The following is a 14850-nucleotide window of genomic DNA, read 5'->3' on the forward strand; positions in this document are numbered from 1 at the left end:
ATTTTATATTTTATATTTTATATTTTATATTTTATATTTTATATTTTATATTTTATATTTTATATTTTATATTTTATAAATAATTCACGCTCTTGAGGATAAAATTGTGAAACTTGGAAGCTCAACAGAGAATTTTCATATGTATTAAATATCATAGGAAGCATTGTATTTTGAATATTCTGTGTAATTCTGCACTTTAAAATGAACGAAAATCCGTAGTCTAGTCGTCAGTGATAGTCGAATTGAAGAAGATGAAGAAATTCTGCCGTGTTACAGCCAATCGTGAATATTGTTCCTACGTGGAATTCCAAAATGCTTCGTTACCTTACTCTGACGTCGTTTTGATGAGCTTTGATGAAAAGCAGGTAATTTTACTGTCTTATATATATATATATATATATATATATATATATATATATATAGTTCATAACAATTAGCGCCATAAGTTATTCCTAATTTATCGTTCTTAACTTTAAAGATCGTTAAATCACTTTCTCAAGAGACGCTGCCATTATTTTTATCCTTCAGTAAATTAAATTTACAAATAATTTACTAGTGAACAATTCAAAGATTCAATATCATAATTATCAAAAAAAAAAAAAAAAAACGTTGGTCTCTTTCCCCCTACTTTCAGTCGATTATTTTTAACGTTAATTAAATATCAAATCAAAAAATAATATTCATATTACTTTCGTTTCGTCTTAATTCTGTACAGTGCAAGAGAAGATGCGACTCGAGCGTGGATGGTTTCATCTGTCGAGGATACACGTTTGACAATTCGTCGGGTGATGGAGTCTGTCTATTGCATTCGGAAGACACCACCAGCCTCGGTGTCAGCTCGTTGATCGACACAGCGAACGTGGTCTACAAAGAACGAGAACCATGTTTAGATTGTATGTTTTCTTTTTCTTTCTTTTCTTTTTTACCTGCGTTCGACGATTTCGCAGTTTTAATGTTTCTGATGGTTAGTGAGGGTGCGATGCAACGTTTCGACGATGACGATCGAGTTGAGAACGAACGACGCGTTCTTCGGCCGAATATACTCGAATGGACACGCTGATAGCTGCGGTGTACAAGGTACGGGAAGTAATCGGACGATATTGACGTTGCCCATTCCGTCAGCGGATAAAGTTCAGGAGGGAACACTTCGTTGCGGCTTGAACCCTGCTTTTTCTGTCGACAATCGAAATCGGTAAGATATTGCGAGCGATAACGATACGCCTCGACATTTAAATCAATGAGGAGTTAAAAATTACATTTTAAGCATTCACGTTTAACAATTTCAAAGGATCGATTAGTACAACTGCTTGTATAATCAGTCCCTATTAATTTTCCAACAAAGACCAATGCGTTTAACTACCTTTGTCATTTTCCATATAATGAAAAAGAAAATAACAAAAATATTATTATATCGTAGATCACGGCCACTGGTTTGGGCAACGATTGTCATACAATTCAATCCGATTGTTCAAAGACTGGGCGACCAGTCAGTCAAAGTCGGATGTTCGTTGAGCAATGAAACACCTCCGCAACCGGAAAACATCACCGTCCATTCCAGTTTCAGTTTCCTCGATCCAAAGTGAGAGAACCATTCTTTGTTTTTTCGTCTCCTTTCACCGAGCGCGCGAAATTCACGATACGCCATCTTCTGTTCCCTGTATTATTTAGCGCAGGAGTACCGCCGATCTCGTCAACGATCGTCAACACGTCCTCGCAAGTGCCGACAGTCACCATGAGGATACTGGACGAGAACTTGGGACAGACTATGGTCACGCATTTGGGACAGAAGCTCATTCTAAAAATTCAACTGAGTCCAGCAAATGGTAATATTTCTGCGCTGAACTTCTTCGTCATTCTTTTCTGACATACATTTCGTAAATAACAAATACAAAATCAATATATCTTGTAAGCAAGGACGAATGGGATATATGTTGCTTTCTTTCTCATTATTTTAAGTGTACAATAAAAAAATTTCTTACGTAAAGAGAACAATGTTTGTCTTGACACAAGATGTTCTAAATTTACAGATTCTTTCCTTTAGATAAAGAATACTTTTTTCTACAAAATAGAAAGATAAAAAAAAAACTCTTCTTAGTTTTCGCGAAATTGGCAAAATCCTTTTAATTAATTATCTTCAGACACAAACACTCTGATATTTTCTTATTCAGAATATTCGAAATGGTCAATGATCAAATGAAACAAAAGTCCACTAAAATTCATATTTTAGGAAATATCTCTATTTTTAAATGCACCATTGCACCCACGAAACAAGCAAAATTATAGGAAGCTGAACACTTTCTAACCCGAAAGAAAAAGTATAATTTTCGTTGATAATTTTCCATTGTAGGTCTTTATGACATCGCTGCCGGACATCTCGTAGCAAGTAGCGCTTCTGGCAATGCCACTCTTCAGCTGTTGGACGAACTTGGATGTCCAGTCAATCCAGCCATGTTCCCGGTTCTCTCGAAGGATCCAGCCGATGGCCGTTCCCTAATTGCAACCTTCACAGCTTTCAAATTTCCCGATAGTCAGCTAGTCCGTTTCAACGTGATCGTTCGATTCTGTTTAGACAAGTGCATGCCGGTGAGTTAGACACATGCTCACGTTTCATCATCTCGATTTTATCCTTCGATCATGTATACTGTCGATTGTCAGCATAAGATGAAGACACCCGTTATATTACAATTATTGGGAAATTCTAAGAAATTTTATTTTACAGCATAAAACACGTATAATGAAAAGCATAATCAATGACAATAGAAAACTATTCAAATTCAAACTGTTACAACTTTATAAGAAAAGAAATCATATAACGATTCATTTAAAATCGTCTGTACTTTGAACTTTGGAATTTTAGGTTTAGATGGCGAAACGTTATAGTTTCTTCAATTTGTCGTTTAACCATGATATTGAAAATTCAGTAAAATGATTAAAAAGAATCGTACAGCAAATTCTCTTCTGTAAAGAGAAGAATTTATTTCTGAAAAATAATCATGAGTCTAGTCGCGATAGAAACTTTTCGTTTTTAAGGATACTTGAACTTTTACACTTCATCTGTCGTATGATGCAAAATCATCTTCAAAAGAAACGGAGTGAGACCTGTCTATGGAGGCTCTATATTTAAAATGAGATCAAAACAAGAGAGAAAAACAAGATGGATTGTTATATAATTTTTGTTAACGAAACAGTTTAAATTATCGACAATTTTTTTTATTATTGTTGGTTCAATAATGCTTTTCATTACATGCAGAAAATAAAAGTAACAAGGTGTAATAATAATTTGACTTGTAATAAATATCATATAAAATTTTCTGATACCTATGATCGGCTATTACACTATCGTTCATAAGTATACGAATATTTTTGAGCAGTAGTGTACAGTCACGATTACCTCAAAGATCAATCCATCATGCATTATGCATTATAGACAATCTGCAATGGTAATAAACTTTCTTATGGAAAAAAGAAACGAGCCAGCGAAACTTGGATCACGCCACCGAGCTATGACACAAAAACAACGCGAATGTTTGGAAATGAAATACCAGAAGAGTTACCGCTAGAATTCTCCATAATTGTGCAAAGTTCCGTCGCCTCTTCGGCTGATCGTCTGTCTTCGAGGGAGAACTCGTCCCCCGATACTGTTTTGATCACGAAAGAAAGTAAGTATTGACATAAATTGACATTATACATCATTATTCAAACATTAACACAAATATATCTCACTGATTTAATAATCTAGTGATCTACGATCTATGATACTCGAATACTTTTTCTTGCAAGTATAGTAACAACATATCTAATCGTTAAAATGAAAAAGAAAAATTCTTTTTAAATACTTCGTATCGAAACCAATGGAAATTTTTTTTTTAAATACGCTTTGTGAAATTGTTAAATGTATAAATATTCGTGGATCATCTTGCTGCTGATTGCAAATTTGGATGTTCCTTTTCTCTCTTTCTGTATTGTACGATGTTTTTCTTCTCCGTAGACCCCGAGGACACGTTGTTCTGTATCGACGCGAATCTCGCCTTGAGTCTGCTGATTTTCCTGTTGATCATTCAAATAGCACTTATCGTTGGCTGTTTATTGACCGTGGCGCAATACAGGCGAACAGCTATACGTGCGGAAGAAGAGAGAGCGAGTATCCTGGCCAGGCATCTCTATGGTATTCACGGAGGAAACTTTGATATTGAGCGAAGAGTTAGATGGGCCGATCACAATCCTTCCACCTCATCTCGTGACTGACTCAATCTAATTGCATTATTCGTATAGCTATATTTCTCTTTTTTTTTTTTCATGTTAATCGGTTTCTTAACGATGATCGTGATTCAACGGATGGAAGGAAAGGACGTGAGACTCAAGAACAAAAAAAGTGATTATTTTCCATGAAACTTGTATTAAAACCGAAGCAACGACGAACAGACAATTACATAACTACGTAGTAAACCAGTCTTCTCGTGTGAATCGAATCCGCGATTCGCGTATCAATATTCTCAATCGGTATTACGCCGTCATTAAGCATTATCTTCCTCTTATTTTCGAAGTCATGCAACGCCCAACATACTTCAACGTGACATCTGTAAACAGAGAACAAAACAAAGAGTAATAGAATTGTCATTGGTCAAGGAACGAGATGGAAACTTACGCGTTCGTAAGTATCGCAGGATACTTATTAATTTGAAACATTTTAAAACAGATCTATACGTAATAAAAACTTTCGCAATTTAATAAGAAATAACATATGGGTGTTGATATATGCCGATTATTCCTCACCTCTTCCACATGCCGAGGCACAGTTTAATCGACCTGGATTGTCGTACTCAACGTTGTCCGAGCCACACACTGGATTATATTCAGGAGTTGCCTGAAAATTTTACCATCTTCTCATCTCATACAAATCGCACTTTATTTTCGTATAAATGTTCACTTTTCTTCAATTCAATCGAAGATAAACGCAGCACTGTTCATAATCATTAACCGCGTATTAAAATGTTTTGTCTATCATTTTGATACAAGATGAGATTGAGGATCTTGGTAACAACCTGTGCAGTATAAATTTTTTTAAAAGACAGGCACGAGAATCTCAAAAAAAAAAAAAATAGAAAGACTCTAGAGAGGACATTTTAACTGAGGGAAATATCTTTCTGCATTGTTTGGACGTAAATCAGAATATTTAACATTTATGAGAAATCCCAATCAAACTCGAGGATGATACGTCATTTAAAAGATACACAAAATCGGTATGATAATAAAAAATAGCCGAGATCTTCGATCATTTTTTAACAATTTTTCTACAATGAAGGAGAGAAAGGGAGAGAAAGATCGAAATCGAGAATTTTCATGACTCACCGGACACCTTGTTACACACTGGTTGTACTGAGAGTCGTTCGGTGCAGCCGTTGTTGTCGCGATTGTCGTAACTGTTGCAGAATCAATACGGGTTGTGGAACCTCCCGGTCTGTTTGCCGGTCCATCGAAAACGAATCCATCCACCACGAACGTCTCGCGGGTCGTCTGAATTTCAACGTTGTTACCAGCCAGCCCGTCATTCTTCATACAAACCAATCGCAATTAATTAACTGATCAAATCGAACAAAACGTTTCAACGATAAAACAATAAAACTTCTCTTACCTGTGGAAAGGCGATCGCTTCTCCACTGCACGATACAATAGCTACGCAACATACATTTCAATTATCAGAATGACAAATTGATACAAATCTCTACGGTGCATTTATTTTGCGAAAAATACTTACTTAACAGTAGCCAAAATTGCCACATTTCGATTAGTCACTCCTTTTCTATTTCGTAAATTTCTACTTCTCTAATTTTCCTCTTCTTTCCTCTGTCTCCCTGCAATTTGTGCTCATGCACGAGATCGCGGGTTTACTGAAACTTACTAAAGTCGTCCTCGTACTTTTATAGCTGATTGTGAGTCAAGAGATTGGCGAACGATGACCACATCATTATTATCAGCCAACCAGAAAGAATCAATGATTACACTTAAAACTCCTCGCGCGAACTAAGTACTGCAGAAATACTGGATTTTCCTGTTCTGTCAGTTTTTTTTTTTTTTTTCAACGTTTTTAAAAGTGGAATAAATAAACAGTAAGAAAAGCCAATTTTTCCTACATCAAATTATCAATTCGTATCTAGTCCTCTTAAGCGGAGCAAAAATAAATGACACATTCACATTTTTAAATGTTTATATAAGTATCATGCACAATTAGATCGCCACGTCTGGAAATTCCATTTTTCATGAGATATATTTATTATTGTCAAAAAATTCGTTTCAATCACTGGTATTATTCCTGATTTCCAATGTAAATCAATAATCCAAAAATAAAAAAAATAAAATAAAATTACGCGTTATAATAATAAGTATACTATAATAATAATATACTATAATAAAGTAATAAGTATATTATAATAATATTATAATAATAAGTATATTATAATAATATATTATAATAAGGTAACAGTTTATTTGTACATACTAATAATGTACAATTTGTCTACATAATATTTGCATGAAATACAATGTCGACTAAATATTATATTAAAATTTCTTTTAACATAAACATGATATAATCTGTAATTTACATCATTTCTTTTATTATATGTAATATTCATATACCGGGATATTTTAATTGCAATTTTACATATACGAAAGACATCAGACATCAGTATAGAACTGATGAAAAATGAATCATATCAGTAAAAAAATGCTCAATACTTAAGTACAACACAAAGGCGTTGTTACTACAACGTGCTACTTGCAATTCCTAACTTTCTTTTCTATCACCAATCTCGTTTAAGGAGATTAGCTTTAATTCTTATTAAAACGAATGCATTCATTCGAACCCTCGTTTAATTTTCCTTATGAATACTATATTAACATGTATGTTACAAAATCATATGCATTTTTTGTTCCATTTTCTATTGTTAGTATCGTTCTTAACAACAATTAATCATTATCAAAAGAAAACATATATTCACAATTTTTTTATTTTCTGATCTCAACCTTATTCGCTTTAAATTTAATGATACACCCGCACTATAATATTGCCATGTTCGCACCATTTAGCATCGTCAATAATTGCTAACACAAAAATGTCGTATATAAATCTTAAAAATCAAATATGAACTGGCAGTTCACAGGAATGACAACGTGATAAAATATCACATGGAACCATCGCACTAAAATTGTTTAAATAAAAATTTCTTTCGCCTCTGGTACTTCATCAACAATGAATCTTATTTGATCAAATATGAAAATGAATTTAGACGATGCTGAATAATTATTAAAGATTTCATCCTGTTCATCACTCGGTCGATTTGCAGGAATTATCTTCCGATTTATTTTGAAACTGTTTTTTTGACTTTCATTGTTTCTAATCACCAAATATACTTTAGATTATTGTTCACATTAGTAATGTCGTTCGATTTATGACTGTTCAGGTTGGTACGCAGCATAAATCGTTCCGGCTCTTTTCTTTGCTAAATCTGTTGCCTTTTTAGCAGCATCCTTTACTTTCTCCGCTTTACCTTGTAACGAATATTGAAAGTCTTCTGCGAGACTAGTTTTTATTCCTTCATCAATCTAAAAAAAAGAACAAAGAAATATACAAATATACATTTTTTTCCTTTCGACATTTAGATTATTTATTATACACATTGCTCTTACTAGATGAGCAAAACCCATTTGAGAAAGTGATGGATTCATATATTGTGCTGTATGTGGAAACATGTGTGCTAAAACATAGTTGAACCCATTATACATCAAAGTACAATTCTTTTTAAATCTATCCAATCCAAATGCTTGAATAGCTCTACTAAATCCAAATACTTGACTATCGATCCAGGCTGATCTTTTTGCAACTGTCCAATTAGGATTTTCTTCATATACCTTATAAACAACTTTCTCCACAATGCTCTATAAAAACAGAAAACTATAAGTAGTTGCAATACAATATCCCCAACAACTTTACTACGCATACTATGGCTATAAACAAAAATAAATTACCATAACTTTAGTGTAACCTAAATTTCTTGTGTATGTTGTCAAAGTTTTTGTTTTGGGATCCACTGTGCTCTCTTCAATAATTTTTATAACGTTTTTACTAATAAATCTCTCTCCCCACTTTGGTACTCTGTTAGTTTTTGTCAGAAGTCTTGTAGTATGTAATATGCCATTTTTAACCTTTCTTGATACAGTATCTTCCGTAAGAACATGGGTACTAAGAAAATAATTTGAACCATTCATTAATTTACAAATATTTATTGGTAAAAAAATAATATAAGTTTATATATTGATAAAAAAATAATATAAGTTTATATAATTCATAATTATAAATCTGATACCTGCCTGTTGGGGTTTGGATATCTCTGCCAAAATGCATGAGCTACTTGATTCCAGTTAAACTGAAAAACTGTACTATTCTCATAGTACTTCATCTTGTTGACCAATCTAATTTATATTGTCTAAAGAAAATTACATCCAAAAAATATCTTTGCAAAATGCAAACTCAATCATATATCAATAATTTTTAATTTTAACTTTAATTTCTTAATTTCTTAATTTTTAATTCTTTAATCTGAAACCAAACATTACATGTATATGTACACCTGAGACATCTTATTAAATTAAAATAATTATACAATTTTAAAATAACATAAAAAATAATAGTATAAAAAGGAATGAAGAAAAGAAAATCTAAAAAGTATGAAAAAAACATTAATATACTTAAATGAACTTTCTCAGTTACTCAAATTAACATAACGACTTACTAAAATATACACAAAATAATAATAAAATATCTTGCGAATGAAAAGAAATTCAACGCTTATGCAATGATATTAATCCATGATGAATCCATTAATGAATATTCACACACGTATTATAAAAGTCAATCAATATTGTACATATAAAAATCAAAAACGAGTTTAAAAGCAAAAGATAATTTCCCAATGTTTCCGCACATTTATATAATTTTATTAATTTTACATTAAAAATCATCCGGTCAAACGAAAATGAAATTACATAACCCCTATTTATATTTGAAAATCACCAGCCGCTTTATGCACTTGAATTATCTATTATCACTTAAGTTGCATTGATTAAGATTTGCAATATATCCAAAATATCACAAAAGTTATAAATATATGTTAATCACTAAAATTTGATTGAAGAGTTACAAAGGTATACCAGAAAAATCAATCCATTCCGACAAAGAATGTACTTTCATTTGAAACTTTATTGGACACACATCGCTTTTTCTTCTACAGCTATATTGATATTCGTACAAAAGAACTAACGCAAAATTCATAACATAGTTATATTACTTACAATGCTAATAAATTATATTTCTTTCATATCAAATTGTAAGTTCATTGAGTCATGTAACTAGCAAAACACGACTTATTCCACTGTCGATACTGTGTTTTTTATGATCCATATATGTTCACACACGTGCAAATGTACACATATACACACTGTAGATCAGTATAGACAACTTAAAATAAACGAACAAACAAACTAATTGTTTGTTTAATTTCAGAAAAATAGAATTTCTATAGAAATAAGCATATTTAAAGGTAGAAATTATTTCATTTAAAAACTTATTACTCTACTAATAAAGGGAATTTAAACGTATGTATCGCGTACTATTTTTCAGTATGAAATGTGGTAGGACCGTAACAATTTGAAAGACCAACGGATTACCGATTTCTATTGTTATGCTGTAAAATTAAAAATCAATTGATTACTATTTTCATGTTGTTTACAAACAACTTGGAGATACGAGGTCAGGCCGATCATCATTGATTGTGTAAGAAACAAAAAGTTCAAAAATGCCTATAAAGACAAAGCAAATTAAAGGGATATTAATACCCATAGAAGAACAAGTAAGAGAAATATAGCAGAACAAGTAGCAGAAATATAGCTCTATTGTTTTCTATATTGTTCAGTTTCTTAAAAAGTAACAAAGTTGTAACATATTCTATATTTTAGGTAAATAAATTAAAAGAACTGATAAATACTAACCCTCTTACTGCAAATAAGTCTACATCAAGGAATTTGGCACTTTTCGAACACTTGGTATATTTAGGAGAAAAATTTGATACCCTGTCAAAAGAAGAAATTAGTGATTATGAAGAAATGGAATCAAAGATCACTAATATCGTAAAAGAATTTTGTACACTGCAATATATGGATGAATCTGTATGTTGAAATAGAATACACACTGATTCATTGTCAACTATTCTAAAAAAATTTCTTTCCAGATTGAAAGTGTAGACAAGCAAATGGCAGATCAAGTTTTGTCCACTGTATTAGATAAATTCAAGTTAGCTCTTGAAACTCTAGAAAAATTGGAATGTTTGCCATTGAAACAAAGATTGACTGATTGCTTAGATTACATCAGGGAAATGGGTCAAGCCAATGAAATTGAACATTTTCAGAATATTAAGGTATAAAAGATACAAGTACATAACATTCTGTATTATTCTTTACAATTATCCTAATCATATTATATTACCAGGAATTGGGCACTTCCATTTTGGAATTGCTTCGGCCATTACAAATATATAGAAAAAGCTTAGTATGTCAATCATTAGGTGAAAAGATTATACTGTGTTTGTGTCAATTGTGTGCGGCATTTAAACTGTTAGTGCAATTAGTACAAGAGCAACACCGGCTAAACGCATCAATCTATGTAATGTTTTATGATCTCTACATTTTAAAAGCACAAGCAAGCTTACTCTAATAGGACACTTATGCTTTTATTCGCATAGAATTGCAAGAAATATGTCTGTGAAAGACTCTGCTTTTGCTTGAAGATGATAATAGAAATATTGGATGTATCAGATTCATTACCTGAGGATGAAGCATTTGAACAAGAAAATCATTTTGTTTACAGGTAATCTAATTGACTAATTTTAATTTTCAAAGACTACTTCACATTTTATTTTACATTTTACATTTAGGATGGACTTGGTATTGGATATTTTATCGGAAATGCAAAATAAATCACAACAAGATCAAATAGTAGAATGCAAAGAGTTATGGTTTAGAATAGAAGATGTATTTTCTTATGCAATGGCAATTGCACAAGTTTGCAAGCCTTGCAATTTTAAAGCAATAACTGGAACTTGTCAGTCGATTATATCAGAATATGAGAATTTAAAATTCCAATTAACGTCCGAATCGTCTGATACAGCACTGAATAATTTGTTCATGAATAGTTTGACTGACGCACTTTATCGATTAGAACGAAAAATTAATGTGTCAGTATTGAATCTTGTCATGGAAGTTTTCAGTGATCCCTTTCATGCTCTGAGAAAGCTTGTTACGATCTGTGGCAATTCATTAAATGCTAAAAAGCGATCTAAAAACGATTTATCCAATGCTATAGAAGATTTTGATCAAATTATAGACAAATCCATGCAAATTGGATTATTTGCTATCGCCTCTTGTAAAGATAAAAATCGTAAGTCAAGTTCTATTAGTTAATACGAAATTCACATCTGTGTTTGGGTACTTATTCATTATTGTTTTACTTTGTATTATCCTAGGGATTAATCAAATACGAAATTGTTTGGCTAGTCTTGAATCTTTGGAAACCGAATTAATTTCTGCTATTACTACATTTTACCTACATCCAGAGAGTAAAGAAATGCGAGCAAATGTAAAGCTGTTGACTGGACAATGGCAATTAGAAGTCAATAAATTGCATGATACAATTAATTTGGTTATGGATTCGGGTGCTTATTGTCAGGTATTCTATCATAGATATGCACATATAGTATTGAAAATACACACTTAAGAAAACATGTTTATGCCATTTGTTATCATTTAGGTAGTATTAGACGATCTTCAGGATCGTATTTCAGTAATGTCAAATTGTCTTGACAATAGGAAACCAGTTACTCAAGCACAAGTACAAAGTGTCGTACTTCGATCCTTATCGCTCTCCCGGCAAATCACTATCACCATAAACGATATTGGAAGCGATGCTGTTGAAAGACAAACAATAATGATGATTAGAGAATTAAAAGCCGGTAAGTATTTATTATGAAATGTTTAAGTTCATCTTTTATTAAATGAAACTCTGTAAATTAAATGTTTTTATTATTTTGAAGCAATATTCGAGGCTGATGCTGCTTCGAAAAGTCTGTTAGTAGAGAATGCTACAGAACCACAGCAATTGCGAGTGATAAAACGATGTGAACTGATCTTAAATGTAGTAAAACGATTACATCCCGCTTTAGTTGCTATTATGAATAATACAACGTTGATGAATACCAGTTACGGAAAAAATAGTAAGGGACAGGGTGACTCTATTCACGGTGCGTTAGCCTCTTTCTAGTTATTAATTTTATTATTATACAGCGTGTTTCGATATATTTCTTTTCTCTGTTAGATGTAAGTAACAAATTTGCATCCACGATTTATGGATTATTCAACGATCATCATCGTCATCAGAAACCTTTAGTCTATATAAGAACTCCTTATACAGGTAAGAATATTATTGTACGAATACATACCATTAATTTTCCTATATGTTTTACTATCGTCTTGTGGTACATCTTTTTAGTAAGCAGTTGCAAATCGCCTCTATCTATACAGACTGCGAATAGTGTTTCTAGAAAACAATTGAATTTATCCTGTTTAATACCCTATATTAAAATAGGACGCGAAATGCGTACCGAACGTTCGGTCATGTATAAAACACCAAACAGAAATGACTCTCTTAATCGGTCCTTAACAGACACTAAGTTAAAATCACGCAATTTAACTAGCATCAGGCAACATCTTTTTAGCAGAGATAGTATTAGTTCTCATGATGATATTTGTTTGTCTGAGGAGAGTATAAATTTAACAGGTAATGTAGTAGTACATGAATACAAAAATATCTTTAGTTTAATTAATCCTTAATATTGTTGGCATAATAAAATTTCCAGGCATTTTTGAGAGATTTGTGTTTTCTTGTACAAATTTATCCGCAACTTCATCGAAGTCTCATGTTGAGAAAACGCAACATGATACCGCTGAAGATAAAAAGTCTGTTAGATGTTTAACAGAATCGTTAGTTGAATGCATCGAAACGCAGTCGGAAATTACAACTGGTAAAATGGATCAATGTTCTGCGATCGGTGGAGGTGACGGACCATCAATTGTGGATATACCGAAAACTTACGACGATACTCAACGTTTGAGTAAAAATACAAAGATAACACAAGAACGATTATTTGGAGATTAAATATTGCCATTATGAATTACGTTGGTATAAATGAATATTGATCTTCATTGAATTTAGATATAGACTAAAAAACACAAGGTTCGCTATTAAAATAATGTCTTAAAGTAATTTCTGTTAAACACCATACTTTCAGAACAAGAGAATGAGAAAGACAGAAAGAGAAAGAGAGAGAGAGAGAGAGAGAGAAATAGATATAAGTTTTACTTATACCTAAGTTCTATTTCAATGTTTTTCATAAATTTTAAGATTTATAAAATTTTCATTAATAAAAGAAAATGTTTTTGAATTAACCCGCCTTTTAATTTCGATTACTAGTCAATCTCGATTGTTACTTAATCACGAACTATATGTCATATCGAGATCGTCCACGCGATCTATCGTATCTCGCAATTCTCGTTTGTAAAACGAGTGTATGTGTGAAGTAAATCGAGATATTCACGTGATTCACATTTACAGTAGTAAAGTGATTACTTGGTGGGTTCAACCCATTTTTAAAAGATATAAAGAAATTATTTATTACAAAGATAATGGGAGCGTCATTATTACCAATTTTATTTTTTACATTTTTGTGGGGAATAGTAGGAATTGTCTTACCAATTTTTGTTCCCAAAGGTACAAATCGTGGGTATGTGTTTTGTCACAATTGAAAAATATTCTGTGCAAATATTCTAAGTGTTATTGTTTTTATTTAAAGAAAAACATAAAAAGTTAGCTTAGTTAACAACCACAATCTTGCCTCTTTCCTTGCAGAATTCTTCAGGTTATGCTTATATTGACAGCATTTACATGTTGGTTGTTGTAAGTTGAAGATAAATGTCAAAATATTTTATGAAATTTGTTAAATACCATACAACTTGTTATTTGTTTTTACAGCTGGTTATGTTGTTACATGGCACAAATGAACCCTTTAATTGGTCCAAAATTATCCAAATTTACAATTCTTATGATGGCACGAGAATGGGTAATCATATTTTCTTATTGCAATAATACCATTACTTATACAATTATTATAAACTACTCTTATAACAAATGTGTTTGTTACAGAGTCAAGTCCAGTTTGATTCAACAGTAGAATAATTATAGAGACAATAAAGAATTTATTATAGGTATATGAAATCGTCTCCAAAAAGTTGTATGACTAATGAAATACAATGAAAAACAAATTCAAATATTTGTTAATATCGGATATCTTGGAAATATTGCATCAAGCATTAACATACATTCTGATAAATTGAATTAATATATATTTTATAACAATTGTATATTTTCATTTAATGTAAAATATTGTTTTAGTGTAATGTCATATTGTAAAAGGAATAGTGTATATTATGTATCAGTGATAATAGTGATGATAACAACAATACAATAAGAATAAAACAATTCATGTTTAAATAAAGTTTTGTCAAATATTATTTATTCATTAGATGCATTGTTTCATTTTATTTTATCTTTTTTTTATTTGATCCTTAGCTTCTCATACAAGATTGATATTAATTTTACACATTTTATATTAATAAATAAAAGAATCGATATCACATATGAAAATAATGTGTGTGTTGTGTGTTATGTGAGAAGCACGCGCGCACGTA

At 31.6% G+C, this 14850-nt stretch overlaps 5 protein-coding genes across 9 annotated transcripts in view; 3 read left to right on the top strand and 2 right to left on the bottom strand.

The window, feature by feature from the left end:
• LOC122533935 overlaps window positions 1–4584 on the top strand; it is an 8719-nt gene extending 4135 nt beyond the window's left edge. For 2 of the 3 annotated variants that reach the window (XM_043664127.1, XM_043664118.1), the window contains 8 exons: window positions 277–365; window positions 716–893; window positions 970–1192; window positions 1418–1579; window positions 1669–1823; window positions 2348–2583; window positions 3428–3659; window positions 3989–4584. In XM_043664127.1, coding sequence (XP_043520062.1) covers window positions 277–365; window positions 716–893; window positions 970–1192; window positions 1418–1579; window positions 1669–1823; window positions 2348–2583; window positions 3428–3659; window positions 3989–4245 — 1532 coding nt within the window. In that variant the 3' untranslated portion in view covers window positions 4246–4584. The remainder of the gene's footprint in view (window positions 1–276; window positions 366–715; window positions 894–969; window positions 1193–1417; window positions 1580–1668; window positions 1824–2347; window positions 2584–3427; window positions 3660–3988) is intronic. The other variant, XM_043664134.1, reaches the window with a different exon arrangement.
• On the bottom strand, window positions 4377–5910 carry LOC122533999. The gene is made up of 5 exons (XM_043664243.1): window positions 5756–5910; window positions 5633–5673; window positions 5350–5550; window positions 4774–4864; window positions 4377–4577 (listed from the first exon to the last, which is right to left on the bottom strand). Exons 1-5 carry the CDS (start codon window positions 5778–5780, stop codon window positions 4522–4524), a joined length of 414 nt encoding a protein of 137 aa, XP_043520178.1. The 5' UTR covers window positions 5781–5910; the 3' UTR covers window positions 4377–4521.
• Window positions 4549–13374, top strand: LOC122533925. Of its 2 annotated transcripts, XM_043664096.1 has the most exons (13): window positions 9555–9596; window positions 9677–9905; window positions 10012–10221; window positions 10284–10469; window positions 10541–10714; window positions 10794–10918; window positions 10986–11488; window positions 11574–11776; window positions 11858–12059; window positions 12141–12347; window positions 12422–12517; window positions 12596–12883; window positions 12963–13374. In XM_043664096.1, exons 2-13 carry the CDS (start codon window positions 9852–9854, stop codon window positions 13259–13261), a joined length of 2547 nt encoding a protein of 848 aa, XP_043520031.1. In that variant the 5' UTR covers window positions 9555–9596; window positions 9677–9851; the 3' UTR covers window positions 13262–13374. The 2 variants fall into 2 exon arrangements, with proteins under 2 accessions (XP_043520040.1, XP_043520031.1); XM_043664105.1 differs by lacking the exons at window positions 9555–9596; window positions 9677–9905 and adding an exon at window positions 4549–4651.
• Window positions 6463–8570, bottom strand: LOC122533971 (PRELI domain-containing protein 1, mitochondrial). 2 transcript variants are annotated; one of them, XM_043664195.1, is made up of 4 exons: window positions 8368–8570; window positions 8026–8239; window positions 7687–7935; window positions 6463–7602 (listed from the first exon to the last, which is right to left on the bottom strand). In XM_043664195.1, the coding sequence occupies exons 1-4, from the start codon at window positions 8454–8456 to the stop codon at window positions 7447–7449; spliced, it is 708 nt and encodes a 235-aa protein (XP_043520130.1). In that variant the 5' UTR covers window positions 8457–8570; the 3' UTR covers window positions 6463–7446. The 2 variants fall into 2 exon arrangements, with proteins under 2 accessions (XP_043520130.1, XP_043520139.1); XM_043664204.1 differs by having other exon boundaries at window positions 8364–8550.
• Window positions 13375–13638: 264 nt separating the features above from the next.
• Window positions 13639–14657, top strand: LOC122534013 (V-type proton ATPase subunit e 2-like). Its single transcript, XM_043664266.1, has 4 exons — window positions 13639–13886; window positions 14012–14059; window positions 14135–14222; window positions 14306–14657. The coding sequence occupies exons 1-4, from the start codon at window positions 13789–13791 to the stop codon at window positions 14336–14338; spliced, it is 267 nt and encodes an 88-aa protein (XP_043520201.1). The 5' UTR covers window positions 13639–13788; the 3' UTR covers window positions 14339–14657.
• The last annotated feature ends 193 nt before the right edge of the window (window positions 14658–14850 follow it).

This window comes from Frieseomelitta varia, unplaced genomic scaffold, assembly GCF_011392965.1.
Source record: "Frieseomelitta varia isolate USP_RPSP 00005682 unplaced genomic scaffold, Fvar_1.2 scaffold_146, whole genome shotgun sequence".
NCBI lineage: Eukaryota > Metazoa > Arthropoda > Insecta > Hymenoptera > Apidae > Frieseomelitta > Frieseomelitta varia.

What these genes read in the sequence shown, in the direction of transcription:
- LOC122533999 (XM_043664243.1), bottom strand. Translation starts at nt 5,780, where the DNA reads ATGTGGCAATTTTGGCTACTGTTAA. An exon ending in GCAATTTTGGCTACTGTTAA is followed by an intron (nt 5,674 to 5,755) that starts GTAAGTATTTTT and finishes TATGTTGCGTAG; the next exon opens with CTATTGTATCGTGCAGTGGA. An exon ending in AAGCGATCGCCTTTCCACAG is followed by an intron (nt 5,551 to 5,632) that starts GTAAGAGAAGTT and finishes GTTTGTATGAAG; the next exon opens with AATGACGGGCTGGCTGGTAA.
- LOC122533971 (XM_043664195.1), bottom strand. Translation starts at nt 8,456, where the DNA reads ATGAAGTACTATGAGAATAGTACAGTTTTTCAGTTTAACTGGAATCAA. An exon ending in AGATATCCAAACCCCAACAG is followed by an intron (nt 8,240 to 8,367) that starts GCAGGTATCAGA and finishes TTATTTTCTTAG; the next exon opens with TACCCATGTTCTTACGGAAG. An exon ending in TAGGTTACACTAAAGTTATG is followed by an intron (nt 7,936 to 8,025) that starts GTAATTTATTTT and finishes CTGTTTTTATAG; the next exon opens with AGCATTGTGGAGAAAGTTGT.
- LOC122533925 (XM_043664096.1), top strand. Translation starts at nt 9,852, where the DNA reads ATGCCTATAAAGACAAAGCAAATTAAAGGGATATTAATACCCATAGAA. An exon ending in TAATACCCATAGAAGAACAA is followed by an intron (nt 9,906 to 10,011) that starts GTAAGAGAAATA and finishes TCTATATTTTAG; the next exon opens with GTAAATAAATTAAAAGAACT. An exon ending in TGCAATATATGGATGAATCT is followed by an intron (nt 10,222 to 10,283) that starts GTATGTTGAAAT and finishes ATTTCTTTCCAG; the next exon opens with ATTGAAAGTGTAGACAAGCA.
- LOC122534013 (XM_043664266.1), top strand. Translation starts at nt 13,789, where the DNA reads ATGGGAGCGTCATTATTACCAATTTTATTTTTTACATTTTTGTGGGGA. An exon ending in CCCAAAGGTACAAATCGTGG is followed by an intron (nt 13,887 to 14,011) that starts GTATGTGTTTTG and finishes CTTTCCTTGCAG; the next exon opens with AATTCTTCAGGTTATGCTTA. An exon ending in TTATGATGGCACGAGAATGG is followed by an intron (nt 14,223 to 14,305) that starts GTAATCATATTT and finishes TGTTTGTTACAG; the next exon opens with AGTCAAGTCCAGTTTGATTC.